The sequence below is a fragment of the Perna viridis genome, chromosome 9 (assembly GCF_037379345.1).
Source record: "Perna viridis isolate PV_CMFRI_1.1 ecotype Kerala chromosome 9, ASM3737934v1, whole genome shotgun sequence".
NCBI classification, from domain to species: domain Eukaryota; kingdom Metazoa; phylum Mollusca; class Bivalvia; order Mytilida; family Mytilidae; genus Perna; species Perna viridis.
The window spans coordinates 27,945,747-27,972,158 of NC_142453.1; the positions used below are offsets into that span (position 1 = coordinate 27,945,747).

Genomic DNA, 26,412 nt, shown 5'->3' on the forward strand with positions numbered 1-26,412 from the left:
CTTACCTTAGGTCCACCTCCTTAATATAAAATTGGTCTTTGATTTTGAATACTTTCAACAGTAGAAACAAATAACATGTCTGTTTCCTGCTGCACGACCTACCCTAGTTTTTTTGTGCCTTACGACATTTTATAGCATATTTTGTCTGAAGCACTACTCCTAAAAATCATTGGAATGTTTGTATTCAGCATTTTACATCAATATTATGTAAGCATCTAATCAACTTGGATTGATTTTATTCTGCTTCAAACAAAAGCTTGAGTGGCTTTGGTGAAATTGAATACAATACAAACATATCACTGATTTCATGAGTTAAATCCCTTACCATAGGTCTACCTCCTTAAAGTCTAGATTGTTTACTAATGAACTCAATGTAAAATGTTTTTGGAAAATAAAACAATTTCCCTAATACCTACCCTATATTTTTCTTGCTGGTAGCAGGTATATAAAAATATAAATAAATCAAGATGGAGACTACCAAGCCCTTCTACAAATCCTGTAAAACTGTGTACTATTCTTATCTAAATCTTTTTAGAATAGTTGCATTACTTTAATATTATATTTTATATTAAAATTTATAGTTCTTCAAACCATGTATATTTTGTTCCACTCTTGTTGTTTTAAATGGTAGCATGAAATTATCCCTAATTTTGAATTTATGGTTTATTTCACATAGATGGTATTAAATCACCATGATCATCAAATGCAGCATTTTTAAGATTTGCGAAGTGAAACATTTTTGTTGCATATTTAAAGTGTTAGTTACTACACTCCTGTTTACCTCACTGATATCTTAAAAATTTTCATTGCTTTTTGCCCACGACGAAAGCCATAAGGCCAAATATTTGGGCTTCCCTTTCTTTTTATCTTCGCCTTTAAGTTTATAAAGTTTGTATTTAGTTCCTGTTTTCCTTTAATATGTGGTTACAGTTAACTAAGCCACTTCACAACTTATAGTATTATATCTTAAAAATTAGTCAGCCACAGGAAAATATTTATAAGAACAGACACAGATCCAAGGACAGGCATGCCAGGTGTATGCCCCATACCCTAAAATTTGGAGGAAAAAAAACATGCATGAAATCTCGATTTTTTTAAAATGAATTCTACATCCAAAAAATTATTTTGCCTCGCTTCGCTCATCATTTAATTCTGTTAACACCCCCTTACCTAAAACCTTGGATTTGCCCCTGAAGTACATGTTGTACCAGAACTTATGTTTTATATTTTTAGGATAGAAACTTATGATGTTCATAGAGTATGTATAGGAAACTATCTGAACCTGTCTATCTGTGTATGACTCTGTTGTCCCCATCTTACAAACAGTACATTGAAACCTATCTAACTGAAGTGAATGTGTGCCGAGGAATTTATTCTGTTCAGATAGGTGTAAAAATTACACAGCTTCAGGATGTTATGAAATTGGTATGCAGGGACTTTCAATAGATGTCTGGTTTGGACAAGTTTCTAGAAATTCAGGGTTCCTTTTAGACAGGTTTTTCACTATACTTTTTGCAGTCATTTAGTGGCTTAAATATGGAACAATTATGAGTTTCTTTCTTAAAATTTGAACAAATTAATTAGTTTATAAGTGTAAGAGTGATGGGAGATAAAAGGAGAAAAATAGATTGAAAGATTGTAGAATTTAGGATAGAATAATATGACCTTTCCATTCCAATGTTCGTGCTTTTTAATGCTATGAGTATGTTGTGAATGATTGAGTATGATAATTAAAAAAGCAATGTAAAAAAACCTATTTGTTCTTGATATTAAACGCCTGTTAGAGCATCAACTGTTTATGAATCCTAGGATTTATTTACCCAAGCGCATGCAGTCTTTTCGGTATGATTTGCAAGGTCATATTTCAAAGATCAAGGTCACATTGGGACAAGTAAAATTAGGGTTAGTTTTGGCATGGAAAGAGATGGAGAAGAAGTTGGTATGTTGAACTTGTTTGATTACTTTCACTTGGCAATACACTATATGTTAAAATTCGCTGATGTGTCTTTTCATAAGTCTTCAAGTCTGGAAAAAAAACAAAGACAGAAAACTGCCAAAGGTACATTTCCACATTACACATGTGCATATAATAGCAGAAACAATAATAACTAAATAGATCTACCATAAAGAAAACAACTAAAACCATCCACCCCAACAAAAAAAAGTGAAAAACAAAATTAGTCCCCATATACTCCTAGACATCCCAATATGACTGTACAGTAAGCATCTATTTCTTTGCACACTTCTGAAGTAAACGGCAAAACCTCTTCTTCTGAGACACCATGCAGATGTAAATCGCGGTAGCTAAATATGTTCTGACTTTGTAAAACATAATTTTGAAGGCAATTTGCTCTGGCTCCAGTCCGCAATCTTTTAAAAAGTTCAACGGTAACGTCAATTACACTTGAGGTATAGCCATTTGTGATTTGTTTCAATAATGGACCACTTTCGAGTATATGAAATAAGCAATTTTTCAGCATATATGACTTTATTACCTCATTTACGCAATGTGAGCATTCATAATAATCATCATTATGATCATCTTCTGCGAAGATTATTGCCGGGCAATATTCATCTGTTGCCATCAATTTTGCAAGCATGTAGCCATCTTTTACTAATTTCGGCAGAGTTTTCATAATATTTGATTCCGTTAAAGAACATGAAATTCTGAAATGACTTCCTTCTATTCGTGGAACTTGTACCAAAAGCAGGCATCCAGCCGCTCTTAGATGACTTGAAACCAGTGACAATTTGTCAAAATTCAACCCTGACGGCCACCATCCTGTCGCTCTGATGGCTGGAACAACATCTACACTTATATGCAAATTCTTGTGAATCGGTCCAATCTGGTTTATTATGAAACTGAACACCGGATGATCCGAGAAATTGGGTTCAAAATTAATCGTCGGTCCTCCATACTCAAACCCTGTAGATAACCAAGTTGTCGGTTCTCTTAATATAATCTTCAAATATCTTGCGAACACTTCTTTAATGTTTGTTGAAAGCAGCATTCCACTGTCATCGAAAAAATATGCGAACTCTTTCGGTGGTGGTGTTATTTTAGATGCAAGATGCACAAGACCGGATGCGTCGGTATTGTGAGTTTCAACTATATCACATATTTCTCCAAACTGGGTGAGGCAGAATACAAAATCAAATTCATTTGGATCACCTGTTTTGGTACCTTCACAGGAGCTCCCAGACTGAAACATTTCTACTCGGAATCGGTCATCAACTATGTTCATTCTCTCTGCAATATATCCCAAAAGTTTAACGAGTGATCCACAAATATTTTCATTTTCCTCCATGACACTATCATCGGCCATATTCCATGTCAATACATTTTTTGCTATATGTTTTACTTCTTTTGGGATGTTCAGCATCCTTTGAAGATTGTCCATTTGTTTGACATCCGAATATTCGATTTCTTCAAGGTGAGTAAAGTTCAGTAGTTCATTCAAAATACCATAATCACAACCGGTAAAGTCTTGAAACGTGTCTATGACATCCCTTCTCCTTCTAATCTTTGCAATGTCAACTGCAGATAAGCCTTGATTGTCTCTTTCAGTGACGTCTCCTCCGTTGGACAACAGCAGTGAAACTACTTCTTCATCGGCATCATAAGCAGCGTAGTGAAGCAGTGATCCCCCAAATATATCGCGATGGTTGACGTCAGAACCTTTTTCGATAAGGAAAGCGTTGCTGTTTTCTTCGTCAGACATGTTAAAAAAATGAAGTCTCTGGCAAAGAGGTGAACGGCCCCAACAGTCATTTGCTGACAGGTTAATTCCATGTTCGAGCAAAAGAGCAACTGTTTTAGTATCTATTGCACAATATAAAGCATTTTTTCCATACATGTCTATCGCGTTTGCATTTGCACCACTTTCAAGCAGAAGTTTAGAAACATCATGACTGCAGTCACATGCTCGGACTAAAGGCGAAACACCGAGGAAATCTGAAACATTTACGTCGGCACCAAACTGTATCATTTTTTGCACTACGGCTGTGTTTGCAAATGCACTTTCTAAATGTAGACACAGAGGCGTGATACCTTCATGGTTCCTTTCATTTAGCATCAGCTTCAAATCTTTCTCGGATACTTTGTCACATTCTAACACTTCTAAGAGAAATGATTGTGTAAGATATTGATTACTTAAGAGGCAATGTAAGAAAGTGTCTCCGTCCTTTGTCTTCAAGCTAAAATCAATCTTTGTTGCATATGTCAAAAGGAATCTCACTATTTTCTCGTGTGAATAATGATCAGCTGCCAAATGTAAGCTAGACCTGCCCCATTCATCCTGTGCATTTATGTCTGCGCCAGCGTCAAGAAGGATCTTAGAAACTGACAACACATCTTCTGTCTGGAGACCAACATTTCTTATACAGTGATGCAACGCTGTATATCCAAAATAATTTTTACAGTTGACGATGTCGCTGGACAGATCCATTATAAGACTTACCCTATCAGGAATTCCAAAGAAAGCGGCAAAGTGTAACGGGGTGCTGAAATATTTGTCTTGTATATCCGTTTTAGCTCCCAATGATAACAATTTTTCTAAAAATTTGATGCCTATGTCTTCGTCGACACAGTCAAAAATTGCAGTTTGGCCATTTTCATCTCGGAAATTGATATCGGCTTTATATTGAACCAACAGGTCAAAGATAGCAATGTCATTGCATTGCATCGACAAACGGAGAGGTGATACAGGCGATAGGGCTGTTCCATCTGGTTCACAACCAGCCTCCATAAGTCGGCGTGCTTCGTCGTGATCTTTATACTGTATACAACACAAAAGTGAGTCAACCCAAGGCATTCTATAAAAAAGAGGAGACAAATTTAAAAAAAAAATAAAACTAAAATAAGACTGAATTAATACAATTTTCTGTTAACTTATAGCTTTTTATAGCACAAAAAAAAAAAAAAACAAACTGCGGTATTATAATGAAATGATGCATGTCGCCGTCGTCCGATGCCCGCGTTGTCATTTAGTTTCTCTGCAAAACATAGACTATAAGTGAATGAATCTCAATGGAATTGCACCATAGGCCCCATACAACAGAAGAATTTAAAGGCTGTGATTCAATATGGAGTTGAGACTTGAACCATTTATGAATTAGGGGCAAAATACACTTCTAAAACAAGATTTTTTGTTTGTGTATGGATCTTTTTGAAATATTTCTACAAGGCTTCATACCACAAAAGGAAGATTTTGATGGATTCAAAGGGTTGTGCTCCTAATCTTTAATGAATTACGGACATAAAATGCTAAAAAATAAATATTTTTTTCAACTTCAGTTTCATAATTTCTTTATATCTTAAGTTCTTTGACCACTTTCTTTCCGGTTAGAAGCTTTTACTGTGTTCATCATTAAACCACAAATTCAAGGCTGTATCAAGATTATAACGTTTTCCTTTCATCTTTAGTTGTGCATGGTCGTATCAAGCTGCGACCGGCCAAGCATTTTACTTTCATAATCCCATTGATATCCTCTTGAATTAGCGAATTTGTTAATGAATGTGGTAATCTCCCTAGTTTCAAATATTCTTCTCACTGATTTTTCACCTATTAATTTGGCTTTCTAACCTCAGATACCGAGATTTGTTTTTGTATGTAAGTTATTTAAAAACGGATCCATACTTACCTTTTAAATGAGGAAGTGAAATATCACCGTTATTTTAGGATTCTCACCCTTACTAAAACAAACACATATAGACTCACTGGCAGTCACACTTGCTCGAAACGTGTGAGCTCGCATCGTTATGAGTAAACAGTCTCTACCAGGTAAACGAAAACAAAAGTAGGGAATACCTGAACGCATGCGTCTAGTCCGAATTTCCTCTGACCCTGTAACCCTCCTATTTTTTATTTGGATATTGATATGCGGAGTTGCATATCAGTATCCAAATAAAAAAAGGTGGGAGTTGCAGAGTCAGAGGTCATTCGGGCTATTTACTTTCCAGCTCGGTCGAACCGTCGTAACGTTTTTGTAGCCGTGTAAGAGTTTCGTTATTTTTTCGCGTTTAGAACTCGACAATCCTTCATTACCGATAAAATTTGCTTCATATGAATCTTCAGTTTCACGGGATGTTTCAAATTTATTTGAAAACTTCCTATTGCTCATTTTAGTTTTTGCAGGGTTTTCCTCCCAACAATCTTGATTACTCACAGATGTCATTTTAAACTCAGTGTGTTGCTTCAGCTTATTAGATTGTATCCTGTATTTGTAAAATTTTTGCTAGGCCATGTATCGACTACTTAAGGTTTCGTGTATTTCGTCGAATAAAGATTGGCAACTACATATTTGTGAAGTTTTGAATATATTATATAATAGTTCCAACTTGATGTGACTTAACAGATATCATCTGCTCTGTTGCTCTTCAACTTTCTGTATGACGTAATTGTTTTTCATTGTTGACGCATTTTTATACTCGCATATTTTTTTATGTCTCATAAAACTCGAAGACTTTGATTATGTTGTACAATGTACGAGCTTTTCGGCTTGGTTCAATTTTGCAATGTTCATTACTGAGAAATTAAAGAGCCATACCCTTTGCTGTTTTTTGTATCAGATTATTCGGCCTAAATTTGCTGGTGTTTAGTAAACACGTTTTTTTTTCTCACGATACATTATCCCTATCTGTAAGAAATGTGGGGATGGCAAATCGTTTCACAAGTGCAATGAACCAACTGTCCGGACAGAGTTCCGTTGTTTCCTTGCCATTTTCCTCCTGGCAACCCTCTTTACAACTGAGCTACCGTTGCTAATATAACATAATATAATTCAGCATCTATTATAAGACGTACAGCTGCAATGCTGAATATGCTTCAGTTATTTGGTAAATAATAGTCTTTTCGACTCCCACTTCGTAAAATGTAGGTCAGCTCAAGACCAAATAATAATCTTGTGAGCATCTTTTATTATACTATTGCAGGTACAATAAATGTGCTTATAAAAGGTGTGGATCCAGTATAAATCGGTTCAGTCCATACTGGTATAGAATGACAATCTACGATTCCCACCACCACCATATATTACAAAGGATCATAGCAGCACTCCACTCCAAGGGTTAGCATTACATAACGTAAATTTTAGAGATGACTTCGAATTCCCTGGATGAGTGGATTTAAATAGAATTATTGTAGTAGTTTTTTTTTCTCTTTTACTTTTTGTACTGATAAAGCAGCTATGTCCGGCTGAGTCAGCCAACTGTTTTAATATGTTTTCCAAGATTTGACCGAGTCAGTTGTTTTTGCGGTAGAAGGGGAATAACTCATTATTGTAACGCCCCTTTACGATTTCCGGTACTACCATGACGACACGAGTAAACTACCGCTGATTTATTTTTGTACACACATGGAAAGGTGACAGTGATTGTTTACATTACAAAACCATCTTCAATATCTTGACAATGCCTCATTTAAAAGAAGCAAAACGCAAAGAACCTTTATGGAAAGATTGGGATTACCTGGCACAAAAGAAAGGCATCCGTAACACTGTTTATTCTGTCAACGGTGACCAATATACAGGCGAATGGCTGGACAACAAAAAAGATGGTAGGTTATTAGTTTGTTTTAAATACAGATTGACTTCTTACTTAAAACGACGAAGTCTACCTGAGTAAGAAATGTTCTATTATCAGGCTGTATATGTGACAATACCTTCCATGGATGCGTCTTAAATGTTTAATTGGACTAATATTTATTTTTATGCCAAAAAAAACTTTATGCATTTATTAACACCTTTCTGTTGTTTAAAATATTAAGTTTTTGATGAAAATTCAAAACAACAATTGATGTTTTGTTTTTATACACAATATTCTTCTATCATATGTCGACAAAAATATAACTGTAAATGCTGACATACTTAAGAAATTGATTAATGACGAGGGTCATCAGCTGCCATTATTGTTTTTGTTTATCCTGGTTATGGTGCAGAAGTAAATTTCTTGGTCAAGCATTCATTACTTATCATCTGATTTTAGTGAGGAATGTCTACTATATACATATAACAGACCATTATTCAGTTCTGTTAATTTAATTGTAGTTAAAAAAAAATCAGTATTAAAATAAGTATCTAATTTTGAATGCATACACATATTTTTAGGATGTACAATAAATCACAATGGTGAAATTATAAAAAAATATACCATATATGAAATGTTAGACTAATTTGAATATGTAAGTAAATACCTCTTGACCTGACCTTGATGATGTATGATCCACACGTACAAACCCCTGTTCTTCCTTACAAAAAAAATACAAATTTGTGATTGAACTGGAAATAGGTTGTGTTGGGAAAAGATTAGACCACGATAGTCAGTCATTTGTCTTTATTTCATTTTGGTATTGAGAGATACCTAATGAATTTAATTAGGGACTGTCTAGGAAAAAGAATACATTTAAGTATTCCACTAACTCTTGCACTGGCACTGGCAAGCTATTGTTTTTACCTTGGTGCCATCTTAGTATATAAGATTGTAAAATATCCTTAAATTGTAGGGATATCTACTATGTCACTCTGTAGAAAAGCAACAGCCATCAATTTTAAAGTTTTTGAGATTTCTCAAATTTTATGAGCTTCAATCTGGACCGTTCAATCTTTTTCATTACACATAGTTTTTAGTCTTTGATGAGCATGACATTTGCTGATGCATTAAAAAAAAGATAAGTAACATTTAAGAGACAACTGAGCAAAAACAATAAGCCACCAAGATGGCATAATTATTTTGAATAGGCAAGATAAATCCCATTGGCAGGAGCCTTTGACCTCCCACATTTAATTGTAATGATAGATTTTAATGCAAAATAACATTTTCTATTGATAAGGTAAAGGCACATACAAATGGAAAGAAAATGGTGCAATCTATGATGGAGATTGGAAGAAAGGAAAGAGAAATGGGTTTGGTACCTACAGTGTTCCTAGGTCAGGAGGAGGATTTAGGAAGGAGTACTCAGGAGGGTGGAAAAATGATATGAGACATGTATGTGAAAATTCATACATACAATTTTTTGCCAGGTCATTTATATTTTATTGTTGGATGATTGAAAAAATGATGTTTCAGTATTTGAATTCTAGATAATACAAGTGCACTGTAAATAGATACTAACTTATACTGAGTTTACAGATTCCAACGCCAAAATAAACTAAAAACACACAAAAATAACCATCAGTAAAGAATTTTTAATAAAATAAACACAAACAAAAACAAAGTGACTTACAAAAGTAGCAAACAAAACAAAGTAGAATATTTAAGAAAAGTTGAGTTATCCCCTTGATAATATTTAAGAAAAGTTCATATATGTACTGGTTGAGTTATCCCCCTTGATAATATTTTTGCCTTTGTTTATGTAGGGTTATGGAACACAGTTTTACTCAGATACAGAATACTATGAAGGTGAATGGTATGCTGATAAAAGAAGTGGCTGGGGTCGCATGTACTTTAGTGATGGGACAATCTATGAAGGAGAATGGTACGATGACGAGAGAAATGGTCAAGGCATGGTTAGATTAAGTATGTTCTATTTTTATTTATAGATACACAGTATACGAACAAATTTTTGTTGGCTGGTCAAATAATGAACTTTTTAAAGAAAATTTTAATTTCTTTTAATAACATTAATGCCCTAAAATTTCTGAATTAAAAAATCTTGAAACTAAGTATAACAAAATTAGAAGCTGAGAAAATTGGCACCCAGCTAGGATTAAAAGCATACTATTACAGCACATTTACCTACAATTTTGTGTATGATTAAGTTTAAGTTACTTTTTTTTAATATATTTTTTGAACTTTCTTTGAAAATAGACCACTAAATAATGTGTAAAATGATTTGTTCATCAATAGTTAACAAAAGGTCATTAGAAAGAAATCGACCGAATTAATCCTACATCAATTAGACCAAAAGTTAGCTAGTTGAATGTGTATGCTTTTTAAGTATTTTTTCTAATAAAATATTGCTATGTTTAATTCATGTGTTTTCCACCCATAGCAAATGAGAATCGTTATGAAGGATCTTGGAAAGACGATAAAAAAAATGGTCCTGGAAAATTCTTCTACCTAACAAGAGGTCAAGTTTACGAGGGAGTATGGAAAGATGATATTGCCAAATGTGGAAACATGAGAGATTTTGATAGAGAGGGGGCACCTGAACCAACAAAATATCCTATTCCTGATGTAAGTTGACAGTAAATTTGGATATTTTAGTTTAAATTTTATTTTGTTTATTGTTGCTTCTCTTGAAAGTGCCAGAATTAAACACACCAAAATATAATGTATGTAAAAATTTAGAATATTTATATAAGGTATTGAAAGATTTGAAAATGTATATGTTTCTAATGATCTTTACAACTACAAGTATCTGATTGTTATACTACTAAGTAATAAAACAAAAATGACACTTCATTTTATCCATGTAAACAGCATCAATTCATTTATCACTGGTTGGGTTATAGTCCTTCTAGGACAATGCATGAAGGTTTGTCACTGGTTGGGTTGTAGTCCTTCTAGGACAATGCATGAAGGTTTGTTTCCACCTTTGAAAATGCCGAAATGTTAAATTTTTCATTCTGTTTTTGTTCATTTGTTGGGGTTTAACGTCCAAGCAGGAATATTTCAGCTATTTTCAGATGATTTTTCATTCTGAATGCACCAAAATTAAACTTGCATTTCATGTTCATAGAAAACCTCCTAAGAACCTGACAAGAAAATATTCCAATATACGGCATTTCATTTGTTGTAGTGTGGTTTGGGGAATATTTTCCTAGAAATCAGATAATGCTTCTTCGCTACCTAAGTCTTTTTAAATACACCTCAGTAACTTCTGAGTTTAATGTGTTCATGCATTTAATTTAAATCCTACATTTATTAGCAAGGAAGACTACTGACAGTCTGATTTCAGTCTGACTGGAAATGATGTATTACAAATACTCGTAATGAAACAACAAAAGTTTAAAATATGGACCAATTTGGTCCTTAGAGAAGTTATCCCATGTCTACTTGTACAATGTACCTAGGATATATGTGACATATCTATCGATAAGGCCTATCTTGCTTACAACTGACTTCTTCCTCATATTACACATGTATGTATCATGTATAACATGGTTTTGATGTTTTATTTTTACCCATAGATTTTGGTATTGAAATCTAGTCAATGTCAAAAGATTTACCATAATAATCCAGCTTGTGAGAAAAAGTTTCTGGCATTTAAATTTTTTTTTTACCTACATGATATATGCTAATTTTAAATACTTATCAAGGTGATATATACTGAATACTACATGTCAAAATCTGTATCACATGCTGTATCAACCCGACACTCCTATATCCCGTCAAGGGCCACCAGCCGGCAGGGTGATATAGGTCAAGTTGATACAGCATGTGACACAGATTTTAACATGTCACATTCATTATATTATATATTTTAACCATACTCCAAGTATGTTCTGTGAAGGGGTGCAATATAGGTGTAGGGGTGTGATATAGGTCTAGAGGTGTGATATAGGGTATGCAATATATGTCTTGAGGTGTGATATATGTGATATAGGGGTAGAAGATAAAGAGTTGAAACAAACATTTATAATATAGTACATATACAAAAAAGTTATATTTTAATCTAAATATATGAATATAGTTACTTTGCTTGGCATGTTAACATTTCTAATTATAATAGTAATAGAGGTATCATATTCCTTCTATTTCAGGTAAAATTAATGAATCCAGATGCAGTTTTACAGGAAGCTGAAGAACAATTTTTACAAGATCATGATTAATTCAATATGTCTTAAAATACTGCCTTTATAATTTTTACTTTGTATAACAAACCTAATACAAGTGTCATTTAAGTTTCACATATATTGGGGTTATTTCCCCTGATATTCTTTCAAGGAACATTGAAAAAGACACAATATTTTACTTCTAGTTGGAAAACCCTAAAAATTGTTCTTTATATTTCGTTTGTAAGTTTCTGGTGTCTACTGAAATTCTGAATAATGTTTCTAATGTTTTTGTTTGAACATAAATGTACCAAAACATTTGTAGTTTAGAATTTTAAAGGGGAATAACTTGTAATGCATTTAAAATTACTTTTATATTTTCTTCTTGTCTCATTTTATTTACATAGATGTACAATATTGTAATTTTATATTACAAAAAGAAGGGTTGGTAATTTTCTTTCAGTATATGACAAATCCAAATTGTTCTAAATATGTGACGGTGTCAGTATAGGGATACATGTCTTTCTCCCAAGAGTACTGAATGTACTTTGTGTGAGTAGCTAGTGAGTTTAAGAGGCTGTTTGTATGTATGTTTCAGTTTTTAATGGTTGATAGTGCTTTCATATGAGATTTTGTACTGTGATATTGAATGAAAATAGGTTGAAAGATGAGAATAAATTCTATGAAACACAGAAAATGTATTCTTTCTTGAGACTCAAAATTCAGCATGTACATGTATGAAACAATATCACAGAGAAGACAAAAAAAATGAAGCACTAGAGAGATAATATTGCACTTTTATCTTTTAAGACAGAAAAAGGGGGTTCAACCCTGAACAGTTGGAACAAATATGAACACATTATGCAAACTTGATACTGCTCTTAGTTTGTATTATGATTGAATGTTAAAAATTCTTACATGTACAATGAGACTGGTTTAGGAAAATTTGCAGTTAAACAAAACATAAAAAATAATCAATTGATATTTCAAAGCTGAAGAGGAAAATGATTGAATTCCCATCGTTTTTTGTCCATCATTCCTAAAAATAAGGGCAATTACATCAATCTGAACATTTTTCTTTTACAGTACAGAGTGTAGTAGTGCAACTAGATACAAGATACACAAAACATGGAAATTTTTCTAATTTTTATTTTCATGCATTGTCGTGTCATGTAAAACAATCTTTTGGTAAAAAATAATGTCTGATTCAGGTATATCTTAAATTGTAATATTAGCAAATGTCATGATGAACTTTATATACCTACCTAATCAAGCATTTAACATACAATAATAAAGCACTTTAATAAAATTAATTACCAAATTAATAAAAAAAAAATCAAAATTAATTACTTCAAAAAGTACTGAAACTAAAATACTGATGAAATTTGAAAGTGCCCTACCCAAAATAGAAGTGTTTAAAAAAAGTCATTAACTCATCACTGTACCATTGTATATTTAACAGATTGCATATAGTACCATGGCTACTAGATTTTGAGCTGGGCTACCAATATTTTGGGTAAAATTTAGTTGAATATATAGAAAATATTTAGTGAAAATATGGTATGGGCTACAAGCTTGTATTTCCTAATTTTTACCCCTGTTTACTGAAACAGAATGGAGGTGGTATTTAATATATGGACAAAATTTCAGTTCAGTACAATGTATAATGTTTTGTGATTTTGCACTTATAAAATCAGATTCTCCAAATCTGTGAGTTTGCACAAAAAAATAACGTTTTTACCAAAACATAATTCCCATTTTTACCAAAATTTTATATCGTTATCTTCAAATTTATGCACTTACAAACATTTCTGATGGACGGACAGGAAACAATACTTTAAGGCATCACAGGCCTAAAAATACCAAATGCAGACAAACTGGTAATTTGTATAATAAATCAACATGTGTCAGGAAATTCAGTAAAATTAGCAAAACTAAGAAGACAAAAAAATCTGTTCATACAACACAAAAAATAAACAGGATATTGCACACTATCCACACTACCATATAGGTTGCTTATTCTGGAGAGTTTTAGAGGTCTGTCTGAAAACATCAAAACAATTTCTGTCAAATATTTACTCAAGGCATGTGTACTTTGAGCAACACTAAGCATCCACCAAATTTAACACCCATCAAAACCACCTGCCATTCAATATGTGGTGCTAAGAATATCCCCACTCAACCATTAGCGTCAAGATTTTGCATTAAAGAACTACATGTACCCTACCAAAAAATATCTAAGCATTCCCTCCAATAGAGCTCAAAAATCTGTTAAAAACCATAATTCAACACCTAAGAAATTACTAAGTCATAAGGTAAACAGGAAGTAGATAAACAAGGAACCTGAAAGGGGAAAGTCTTTATGCAAAAGCAATATGCCAAATATCTAAGCGTTCCCTCCAATAAAAGCTGAGAAATCTGCTAAAGAAAAGTGTGACATGGACAGATGGATTGACAGACGGACAAACAAGGTGATTGCAATACAATATCCTACTTAGCACTTTTGGGTTATAAGAGTAAAAATAACATAATCATACAATGTGCTATTGCAACATTCACTGTATAAAAGCACACATACTTAGTTCCATGGTACATGTACAATTGTAGTTACACATCTACACGTACAAATGCACATACATATAGGAAAATAAACTTGTAACTGTTAAATAGACTTGCATACATGTATAAGTCAACTGAGCTGTCAAAGCATACATCAATAAAAAAAATTTCATGCAATTTTACCATGCATATGAATTGCACATAAAATATTACACTAATTACAAGGCACTGTACTGTTTAAATGTACAAAATGAACTCCATAAAAATTGATTAACAAGGAAATACTGATAAGATATCTTCCCCACTATCATTTTTCATGGTTTTTCAAATACAGGAAATGCACATGTAGTTTCTACAGATGATGTAAAAAAAAAATGACAAAGCTAATAACAAAAACATACCATCATAAAACTGCAAAAATTGTTGTGGTTGTATAAAAGTATTGCAGGGACCATCAGATTGAAGTATATAAGCTTTCATATACACGAGTATTTCTAGTAACAATATCACAGCTCCTTCAATTGTCTACAAACCAATAACATTAATATTGCATGAACAAAGACTAAGCTGTCATGTAATATTTTGAGCATGTACATACAAGTAAGTCTTACTGTGACATAAAAAATCTAAGGAGTAACTACTTCTCTTAATTGCAGGTAAGGTATTCCTTTATAATTTTTAGCACAAGTTTTTCAAAGAATCAGGTAAAATGAGAAAAATCTGAAACATATATGTCAAAAACCCACCAACCTATCAATTTAATTTCACTCAAAAACCCTAACCCATAAAAAATAATAGAGCACCATACATGTAACTGATACTAAATAGCACTTTGAGCAAAATACATGTGTCATGGTTACTGCAATAAAGAATGTGTATTAAATATACTGTGTTGAAAAACCCCCACAGTAAATGAAATAAAAATATAGGTACTGTGAAACACAGAACCGTGAATAATCCAAAAAACCGTCTACACAGAACACTGCATAATCCAAAAACCAGTCTACACAAAACAATGAGTAATCCAAAAACCTGTACCCAGCCAGTTTATACAAAATAATCTGATCTGCTCAAAGAGAACATCCAATCATAAAGCTTGTTACAAATCAAATTTATAATTTTATCAATTTAAATGTATTTTGAATCTTGGTAAACCAAATGCTTGTTGTAACCAAGTGCAGCATGGTGGTATATTATCAAAATTTCAGTGAATTACATGCACAGGTACATTTGTAAGTCAGACAAAAAAATATAAATTATCACCTCAATGATATTTAAGTTGGAATGAAAAAAAAATATTTAAAAGCAATTTCAAATAAAAAATCAAATACCAGGCAGAAAGGCAAGAGTATGGAACTTTTACATGTATAAACTTACTATATACCTTTTTGGTACTTCATTAAATGCTATTCTAATTGAACTTCTCCTTGGCTGAAATATGCATTTAAATGTTAGAAATCATACTGCACTTCTTTTTAAAGGTTAACTTGGACACTAGGTATACATGTGTACTGCCATAAAAATAAATAACCGATACCTTTAATTTTTTAGTGAACACTCGTATCAAGTTTAACATTTAATGAGTTATCTGTTGATGTGAAATACTTATTGTTATAAAATGTGTGCCTGGATCAATAAAAAATTAAAATGAAAATTATCTTCAAATCTTTCCTCAACACAAATTTTGACCAATCAGATTACTTGAAATGAAGATTTGACGAAACTCACATTGTGAGATTTTTTTATGGAACCCAGGCCAGATCTACATATACAAATACACCTAAAACAAGATAACTTCAAGAGATTACATTTGTGTAAAAATATTAAAACACATAAATACATGTTATCTTGGTAAAATCAAATACATGTACATTGTACATTTTGTATTATGTCAAAAATAACCAGAAAACCAAAATACAATAATTATAAATGCCCTTTCTATCCTGAAACATGGATATTAATGTAAATGAGTGTGCCTCAGTTACTATATTCATAGTGGCAGATCCAGGATTTTAGTCATACCAGTTAACCTTTGGAACAGTCCATGTAAGAGATTTTCCGCCATTCATACTCACATGTCTCATACATATATAGGAGATTTTTAGTTAAAATGAAATTTTTTGTGTGTAAAAATGAAATTTTTTAGTGTTTTTCATAGAAAATACAGTAACTTTTACCAAAATCCTCCAAGTCTGACTTTTTTATGTGGGAAATTCTAAATTTTGGGAAGGTTAACAGGTACGTGTATGTTTTAATGAAGGGGAGGGAATAATCATCTAGTGAAATTTATAAATGTACATGTAGGTACAATGCTTCATTAAACAGGAATGGTAAGATTCATGGTACACCTGTCATCTACTGTGAAGGTTTTTAGAGTCTTTTTAAAACACAGAAATGAAAACTAAATAAGAGCTCTCTCCAGTACGATAAATATTGAACTAAAGCAACTAGTACAAGTACAAGTATTGCACGACTTGCAATTGTGGACTCACAGTTGTGTATCTTAATATTTCTTTCACAAATGGATGTAAAAAAATCAAAACTTCCTAGAATTTTTTCTCTCTCCAGTTTTGGACCATGGAGACATTCAGGTGAATTCACAAAAAGTCGAAAGTATGAAATTGATCGTAAATTATGACATCACAATGCTATTTTAGATTGTGATGTCATTACTTACAATCAACTTTACACTTAAGACTTTTTGTGAATTCACCTGCAGGCTGGATTTAAACAGACTTTTAAAAGTGGACTGTTCATTTGAGAAAAAACCAAAAGTCTTCAATATACTGTTACTGAAAAAAGTTGAAGGTCCAGGACCTAACTGTACTTAAATGAAATGTGTAAAATTAAAGGTCCCTGACCTCGGACCACCACTCATTTGAACCAGTGATAACACATCTAAAATCTGCTTCTGTGTTTTTTGGTGCAGTATTGTTAACTGCAATAAAATGGGTTAAAATTCTTAGAAAAACTGCAAAAAAGAGGATTTAACAGCATTCTGGTCTACAGATCTATATACAAAATGGTGTAAATTAATGAAAAAAAAAATTTAAAAGATATCAAACTGTCAATATGGTTTCAAATGCAAATAAAAAGAAAAAAAACATAATAAATTTATATTCATTGTCATCTACAAATACATAGAAATTACCGAGACAGATACTGTACAAATAATTTACAACTTCTTAATACTCAGATAATGGTAAATGTGCTATATAAAAAAACCTTTAAATTCATCAAATGCATCAAAATAAACATAAAAAAATAACTACAAGTGCATGTATATGATGATAATCATATTGTGGCTGCAGTCTTTGACTTCTACAAAAACAAAAAAAAAAAAACAAAAAAAAAACCTTTAAAATGTTACAGGCAGTGACTTAGTCATTCTCAACAGCATTGTAAGCATGAATTATTTATGCTTTAATTATTTGGGCAATAAAATAGGGACTATAAATTGTTCTTTGTTTTGATTGAACCATAGCTACATTTGTACATTTAAAAAAAAATATCTCCAAATATTGTCAACAATCTATTTGTGTGGGAACTTACATGTATTTTCATTATTTAAAAAGCTAAGGATGTCACTCCAATTTCACAGCTCCACTGTATACACAAATGTAAACATTAGCACCTAACACTCTCTATAAAATGTATTCAATAATTGAGAGAATTATTCACAATTATTTTCTCTTGCGGGCGAAAAATAAATCAACTGCAAAAAGTATGTTGGCTTACAGTAGTTTTGCCTACTCAACATCTGACTCAAATCTGTTGATCAATGGGTATTCAAATCGCACTCTGTTGTGTAAGCACAAACCATCATCCTCGTTGTCAACTGGCAAACAACAACATTTACTGTGAATGAACAACTTAAATGTTATCAACCAAATACACAGTACAACCACCCCATCTATTGCACAATGCCAGCTAAAGTATAGAGTAACCATCCATGAATTGTATTCACTATCTATCGTAAGTTGATGGTCCATCAAAATAAAGGAGGCATGCAGACTCCATGTACCAAGCAAGACAACAAAAATGCTCCTGAACAGAGGAAATATCACATTGCTTTTAAATTTCATCTCCAAGGCAACTGTGGTACAACACATGACAGCTGTATACTGCATAAGATTAAACGTAATACATCTTGTCGAGTTTTCATTCGAATAACGGCAACCATAGAGCAACGCTTGAGCACCAAAGGCAAACGTCAAAAATACATAGTCAAGGTCATCCACTATCAATTTGACCTTGAAATGATAAATAATCTCAATAATGAAACAAACTGCAAAGAAGGCAAATACAGTCATATGAAGGAGATTTTCGTAATTCAACTTCACGGCTTTACCATACCCAGTTGCCAAAACAATTTCGTACACGATGAAACCAACACAAAATGTAAACTTCAGCAAACTTTCTATTGGGTACTTCCTTAGGGAGTAGCAACATGAGTAGTTAATTGAGCTCTTGAAACTCATCTGTCGTTGCTTACTGTGGTAAAACCTTTTTGTGACCTGAATGCACCACCAGACACCACAAAGAAGGAAAAATATTCCAGTCAGCTCAAGTGACAAATCCATGGCAACTACAAATGTACATACAACCTGTAAGAAGAAAATATAGTTATTATGCATGTACTTGTTGAAATCAAAGTTTTGTCTAATTAGCAAAGGACATGAGGAAAACAAAAATGTGTCTGATAGGTGTTATAAGAGGACACAAAACATTAGTTCTGCCACAACATTATTATACTGCATGTACTTCTTTTGTTGTGTTACAAATGGATGTGTTAAAGTATAAAATACTGTGTACAAGTCCCACAACTATGATACAAAAAAAAAAGAAAAAAAAACATTGGAGAACAATAAAAAACAATTAAATACTAGAAAACTTCTACATATAAAGATCATTGTTGTAAAAAAGATAATATAATCACTCAAAGTGTTTTTGAGCTATCTTACTGATGGACAGACAGACAGTGATTAAAATTATACATCTACCAAAAGACAACCACTTTAAAACAGAAAAAAATCTAACTTTTAACAGTATTACTTCTAGTAATTCTTAAACTTAGCAAAGATTGTTATCATATATCTTACCTAGTATAGGTATATCATTAATGGCAGGTAACACCTATTACTGTACTTTTACATGACAATAAATCCAATTATGACCAGACACACCATTTACCTACATTTTTTGTATTTTGATCTGTAAAAAATGAAAAGAAACCACAGATTACAATACTGGCAACATCTGCATCTATATTCATTACATTGTACTTGTATAAGAAAGGTTAGTAAAAAAATATGCATGTACAAAATAGACATGTACTGATAAGAAATCACCAGATGGATACAGTGTACATTTAGCCATACATGCACATGTACATAATGTATGTCACCAGACACTGGTGAAATGTCCAATGTACATTACACAAAGATACATGTAAACGTCCATTACATGACACCTATAACTTGTCAACTCAATCTGAATGATTTAAGTTCCTATGATGTTTAAATAGAAACTACATGTACCTTACACAAAATTTCAACAAAATCTAATTGCCTCTCTCATTAGTGAAGACCTGACCACAAAGCACCTATACACACAATGTACATACAATTATTTGAGAACAAAATCATGGGGCGTCCTTTTTGTGTTCATGGCGTTGTCTTGTCCTAGGATTTCCAAGTTTCCACAATGGGTAATACTACTTCTTATTGAAAATTATTCTAAATTTAAATAATTCTGTGTTGCAAATTCAATTAAGAGGCTCCAGAGAACCTTAATAGATCACCTAGGTTTTACACAGTATACTCGAGACTGTACACAACTTATTTTTAATCCCAGCCACATGTAACTAATCACTATTCTATGTACAACCTATTTTTGTATATGTACATGTACACCAGTAAGCACCAGACAAACCTGAATTTACCGTCAAATATTTTGAATGAATATTCATCTACATGTAAGACTGAATGTGAATATGACAAAAATAATCCTATTCATCAATGTTGCTAAGTTTACATGTACATATACAATGTATATGTCAATGGTTCAGAATTAACATTTCCCCCATTGTTTCAATGGCAACTTTAAGCAGCCTACCAATGAGCAACTCGAGTCACACAACAAGTGGATAATTAAATTGACATTTGTTGACATGTCGACATTTGACATTTGAGGTCAACAATTCCAAGGAGTTCCATAATATATAGTTTCAAAAAAATTGATCTTTAACAATTTTAATAGCCATAGGTGGGAATCTTTTTCCATCATCAAACAAAACAAGTGTAGTTGGTAAAAGAACTTCGAGCCATTAACCATGATCATTCCCACCAAATTAGATTGAAATCTACCTTGTAGTTTCTGAAGAAAAATAATGTAAACAAGATGCCAGATGATCTCTAATGTTAAGTGATAAGACATGTCAGTTCACATAGACCTTTGATAACTAAGGAGGATGTCTGGTTTATATTTAATAAGACTATGAAAAAATACCATTATTGATATACACATGTACTACATAATATTTAATTGCTTACTTTGCTAATAATATCTTTGAATACAGATTCAATCATGATTCATTTGACACTGTACAAATGTACATATTATGATGCTGGATTACAATGTACCCAATAACCAGATTTTAACAATTCAAATTTAAGTGAGATGCCATTTTGTAATACAATCCAGTTAGTTGTATATACATGTACATCATTAATTCATGAAAGTTCATGAACATTTGTAGGAGGCAAAAAACTTTCAATAAAGGGTTCAATTTGTTTATACATGTACATTGTACATGTACATGTACCAGTTTTCCTGAAAATTTTAGCTTAACCACTTAGAAGACTTATTTGCATATTTTTGCATTTAAAAGATGAATAAACTCCAACGAAAAAGATTAAGGAGCTGTTACATCATTAATGTATCAGAATAATGCCATTAAGTATCAGTTCCTTTTATTTATTCCTACAAAACAAGGATGTTTGCTGGTGGTTTTTTCAATCCAGACATATAACATTAGTAATTGGCCCAATGCTTCAACATTAATCTAAACTAACCAAACATTTTGTCATAATTTGCCTACAGGTACGAGAGAACACAATTAATTCCCCTTGGTTTTCATTGTATACGAATATAGTTCCAACTTTGGTAGTAGGTACCTTCCACATTTTTTCATATTTTTACTGGTAACTTATTTGAAGTTTTGCCTCTAATTGGTAGAAAATAGGTTAAAATTACATGGGATTTTTTTTCATTAATCAATACTGACTAAAAGTTGTGATTTGGTTCAGTGGAAGATTAAAATTTAGGACTTTTAACTCAGTTCATTTGTCATGTTTACCCCATCTCCCAGGTATATGTATTGATTTCAGAAAATGATAGTAAAATTTTCTACAATTTATATATAAATCCCTGTTTGTACATATCTTTAGGCCATAGAAGTTATATTCAGTCTGCGCTGGTGGAATTTGTTTAATCTGCTCAAATGTATATATTGAAATGCTCTTGAAAATTAATTGTGGTCTCATGCCTACAGATAATAGGATTTTATGGTTGGAATATTGAAGTTGTTGAAGTCTGTTGTCAACATTTCAAGCAAAGAAAATTGTATTGAAATCAAGTATTTTCCCCAATTAGGCAGAATTAACTCATTTTGACTCCATTTTGAACTAAGGTTTCCATGTTATATGGAAGAAAGAACTGCAAAAAAGGCTTTAATGGCAGAGTTACAACTGAGCAGAAATTTCACGAAATTATTACATTATTACACAATATCCATACTAATTTGACAAATTTTTTAAAGCGGAAACTAATGTATTTATCATTCCCCTTAAAATGATTTTTTAAAATTTTGATAATGACAATAAAAAATTCCAATAATCCTTAAAAGTATGATTTAGGTACATGTACATGTATGTTAAATTATAGTACTGTGAAAGTACTATTGTTCGTGGGGTACCAATTTTCATGGTTTTTGTTGGTAAGCCAAACCACAAAATTTGGTTCCCAATGAAAAGGTGGCTTCCATTGATGTGTATACTTAAAACTCAAAAACCATGAATTCAAGAATCCATGAACTTGTGTTTCTCCCCTAATCCATGAATAAAAGAATTTTCATAGTACAATGTACAGGCGGACGGCCATATTTTGGTACATTTTGTTGTACCTTTTGAACCTAAGGTTAATTACATTTGTAGCAAGTGTTTTAGTTTGAATTAATATACCACTGGTAAACAGTTAAGGTCACTCATTACATGTAGGTGTGAGAATTAGATGTTTTACAATTGCTTGACATCAGATGGCTTTTTAAAATTAAACGAGCCACTTGAAAGATACTGATATTTCACCTGAACACAATGTCCATGCTAGATAGAAATGTAGGGTACCACCACTGGTGTTGAGGCTTGCTGCTTTGGTGCTCCTATATCCCTTTTCATAATTTTGAAGTGCTCTGATAGAATGTTATTAAGGTGTCACCATTTATTAAATAACACTATAATAATAAAGTTGAAAAAGATAGCACTTTCCGTATATCCGTTACAGCCTTCATTTTGCTCATTATAAAGCTAAGACAATCTAGCTTAAAGGGTATAATTTGACTGTCTTTGTGAATTTAAACCACTAAAATCCACAAAAAAATCTTTCATAACGCAATGTTAACCAATCAAACAATCAAACACATATTATGAGTGACACTGACGATCAGCTGATTTTCCTGTACTTGGTGTAATTGTTGTTTTCATGCAAAGAATATCCACTCAATACTTTGCACTCATATGTGGTATTTGTAATTTGGAAGTGTATAATACATTTTATAAAGTCCCTGTTGTAATATGATCATGACTGACTAAAGGATTTATTAACATTCGCGGCTATTATCTGTTCATGAAAATCGTTTATGAACATGTACTTTAGTAAGCGAAACATTTTTTTATAATTACCACAGTAGCAACTTTTTAAATATGGATGAAACATTTTGATCAAATTATCACATTTTTATATCATTATCCTCCTGAAAATGGTGAGTATTTATATTAATACATATTTTATATATATTTTAGTATCATATCTTCTAATGTTTTGTGTGATGTAAGTTTCCACTTTTCATAAATATCTTTTATGAAAATATTTATATTAATGTATATTTTATACATATTTTAGTATCATATCTTCTAATATTTCGTGTGATGCACAATTTAAAGAGAGGTACAAGGTTTGTTAAATATAAATTTACCTATAGTTGCATTGACATCTGAATATTAGAATATTCCAATTTCACAGGTTCAGCTGTTGAGTGTAGTTTCTCACATCTATATACATGTACATGTACATTAAGATGAGTCTAAAACAATTTTAACAGGGGTATTGACCATTTCTTACAATCAAATTGATGGTTATGTGTGTTTCATTTCTTTTTATTTCATCAAAATATTTTTGAAATAATTTAAAGATTAAATTAACAATAAAGTATTCAATACACAATAGAAATGCAGTTTAGACTGTTAATCACTATAAGTCATAGGTCACCTATAGTATATGTTAAACTAACCCAATATTGGAGGGAAATTTACGTTGCCATTATCTGAGGAAAAATTATGTTATTTTATTATTAAAAATGTGTAAAATTTTACTAAAGACCTATTATTAAATTAACTTAATTATAGGTCTCTGGTTTGACTATAAATAAAAGTTACCAAGTCATTTGAGGTTAAGTTTATTCTGACATACAGAGGAATGTTTCTTAATATACCAGGACAGTTTCATATTTTCAATCAATTACATTGAAGCACATTTTGAACTAAATTTAACCATACAATCCACAGTATATTTTTTATTTCAAATCATGTATTACTTCCAAAATGTTTGTAACAATATTAATAGTCCAATTGGCACAGAGTGTATGAGGAATTAATACCACAAAACTGTTTTCAAATCTCAACACAGAACTACAACATGCCGACATTGATTGTGTGGACCCACTTATGGTCCAAACGTTTACACATTCATTTGTAACAGAACAATATACCACCTTACACTAATTTTATTATTCACCTTACAGTCCCTGAAGAGCCAGTATTGACAAAAATGCATAGGAAATTGTTGTTTGAAATGAATTATTGCTTGCAAGAAGTTTCTTTGCATTCTTTCTCCTTAAGATAGAAAATGTCAGCAAAATGGCACTAACTTTACTGCTTTGAATTTTTACACACGAATGTATGAAAAGTTCTAATACAAGTAACTTCATGTAATCTTTAACAACTATGCAGTTTCCTTTCAGAGTTGTGGGACTTAAAAACTTCAGTACAGAAATATCCTTATTCAATGTAACTGATAGATACCACACTGTTAGTTTCTGATAAACAAAAAAATTAGGAGTCCAGATTTAAAGCAACAAACCTACATTAAGTGAAATGATCAATTCTTAACAAGACTTAGGAAAGTTCAACACATCCATGCAAGTATACCTTCAGGAAAGAACCATGTACATGTATATATGTATAACTAGTCTTCTAATACATGTATATAAATCTAAACCTCATTTTCTGAGAAACAGGACTTCTATTTAAAAAACAAGTAGTACAATCCCTTTCCTCTATGTATAGCAGAGGAAATATCATTAATTATTTTACATTTGTACCCCTAATTTTAGCAGGGGTTTATAGAGATAAACAAAAATGCAGAGGTGTCCATCCTTCCTTCCTTTCAATATGCAGAGGAGCTCCCATATCTAAATCTTACTCCTCGTACACCACTAAATGTAGTTTAATGAAACATTCATAGACTCTTTCAATTGCAAAATTGGATATTTTGTCTATGAATAGGTTGGGGTTATGCCCCAGCCCCCAGGCATCAATTGCTGTTGATTACCACAACATTTTGCTTTCTAGCCAAGCTTAAGCAAACTCATTCAAGACAAAATGAATTTGCTCTTGGGGCAATACCAGTCTGCATCCATACTTGCCCCTCGGCCAATCCCAGTATGTGTCCACACTTGTTATTGTGAACAATACTGGTATACCAGTATTGTGATTGCCAAATACAAGAGATCAAGTGTCTGTGTCATACACATGTTAGACTATTGCACATGTACATGTATACTCTGTACCTCGCTGTGAAACGTACATATAGCTCTACGTTCTTTTTTTTTCTGATTTTTGCTTTCCCTTGCCATTGGAAACTTTGTTATGATATAAAACAATTGGTAAAGACTCTCCAGATAAATATTTGTGCATCTGCCTATAGTAAAGACATGAAACTGTTTGATATAATTTACCTCTGATAACACGAAAGTATTAAAATCACCAAATTTGGTGGTCTTTGTTTGCATCAGCTGTTTCGTGGGCAAAGGGTAGATAACTCTGGATCAATTAATAAAACCTCCAAGCCGATCCCGTACGTATTTTGAATTCTACCGAAGAAAAAACCCAAACAAAACGTAAAAAAAAACTCAATAGAGCAAACAAAGAGCAAAAAAAAACAAAAACAAAAACAAACAAACAAAACAAAACAAAGCAAAACAAAACAAAAACAAAAACAAAAACAAAAACAAAAACAAACAAACCCTTAAAAATTAACAAAAAAGAAACAAAATCAAAATCAAAAACAAAAACAAAAACAAAAACAAACAAACAAACAAACAAAAAAACAAAACAAAACAAAACAAAAACAAAAACAAAAACAAAAACAAAAACAAAAACAAAAAAACAAAAACAAAAAAAAGTTCAGCTGTAGGTCACTGGAAATTGACGTCCATTGCCCGAATTCGAACCACCTAGCTACCATGCAAAGCAAAAAGAAAAGGTTTCACTTCAAATAAACAAAACTAAACAATTGGAACATGTCAAAAGCAAAGTAAGAAATAAAAGGAATGGGTCATGAATAATCAGTTCTATATGTATTTATACTTAAAGCTGCTTTAGCTGCCAAATTTGTTCAGTTCTGATTCTATTGAACTTTGCTGTTTCAATGAAATAAGTTTGTAGTAATTCAATTGAAGCAATAAATGTCGATAATACCTACAGAATATCGTGAATCAAACAAGATCGATAGCTCTTATCTAATTATTTTTTCGCCATTACTTCCGAATTCCGAAGACAGGACATTCGCCTAGGTTAAAAA

General features: G+C 32.1%; 3 protein-coding genes across 7 annotated transcripts in view; 1 reads left to right on the forward strand and 2 right to left on the reverse strand.

Moving 5' to 3' along the window:
• Positions 1–2,045: 2,045 nt before the first annotated feature.
• The window catches only part of LOC148607606 (uncharacterized), a 146,354-nt gene continuing 121,987 nt past the window's right edge, over positions 2,046–26,412 (reverse strand). The window contains exons 1-2 of one of the 5 annotated variants that reach the window (XM_088544714.1): positions 5,811–5,914; positions 2,046–4,815 (exon numbers count right to left, since the gene is read on the reverse strand). In XM_088544714.1, coding sequence (XP_088400840.1) covers positions 2,178–4,814 — 2,637 coding nt within the window. In that variant the 5' untranslated portion in view covers position 4,815; positions 5,811–5,914 and the 3' untranslated portion in view covers positions 2,046–2,177. Of the gene's footprint in view, positions 4,816–5,643; positions 5,915–26,412 lie in introns of those variants that run through there. The other 4 variants (XM_088544711.1, XM_088544712.1, XM_088544710.1 and 1 more) reach the window with 4 other exon arrangements.
• On the forward strand, positions 7,271–12,412 carry LOC148607607 (MORN repeat-containing protein 3-like). The gene is made up of 5 exons (XM_088544730.1): positions 7,271–7,556; positions 8,829–8,983; positions 9,355–9,514; positions 9,990–10,174; positions 11,704–12,412. The coding sequence occupies exons 1-5, from the start codon at positions 7,412–7,414 to the stop codon at positions 11,770–11,772; spliced, it is 714 nt and encodes a 237-aa protein (XP_088400856.1). The 5' UTR covers positions 7,271–7,411; the 3' UTR covers positions 11,773–12,412.
• Positions 12,847–25,653, reverse strand: LOC148607608 (transmembrane protein 45B-like). The gene is made up of 3 exons (XM_088544726.1): positions 25,568–25,653; positions 19,377–19,488; positions 12,847–18,881 (listed from the first exon to the last, which is right to left on the reverse strand). The coding sequence occupies exon 3, from the start codon at positions 18,855–18,857 to the stop codon at positions 18,024–18,026; it is 834 nt and encodes a 277-aa protein (XP_088400852.1). The 5' UTR covers positions 18,858–18,881; positions 19,377–19,488; positions 25,568–25,653; the 3' UTR covers positions 12,847–18,023.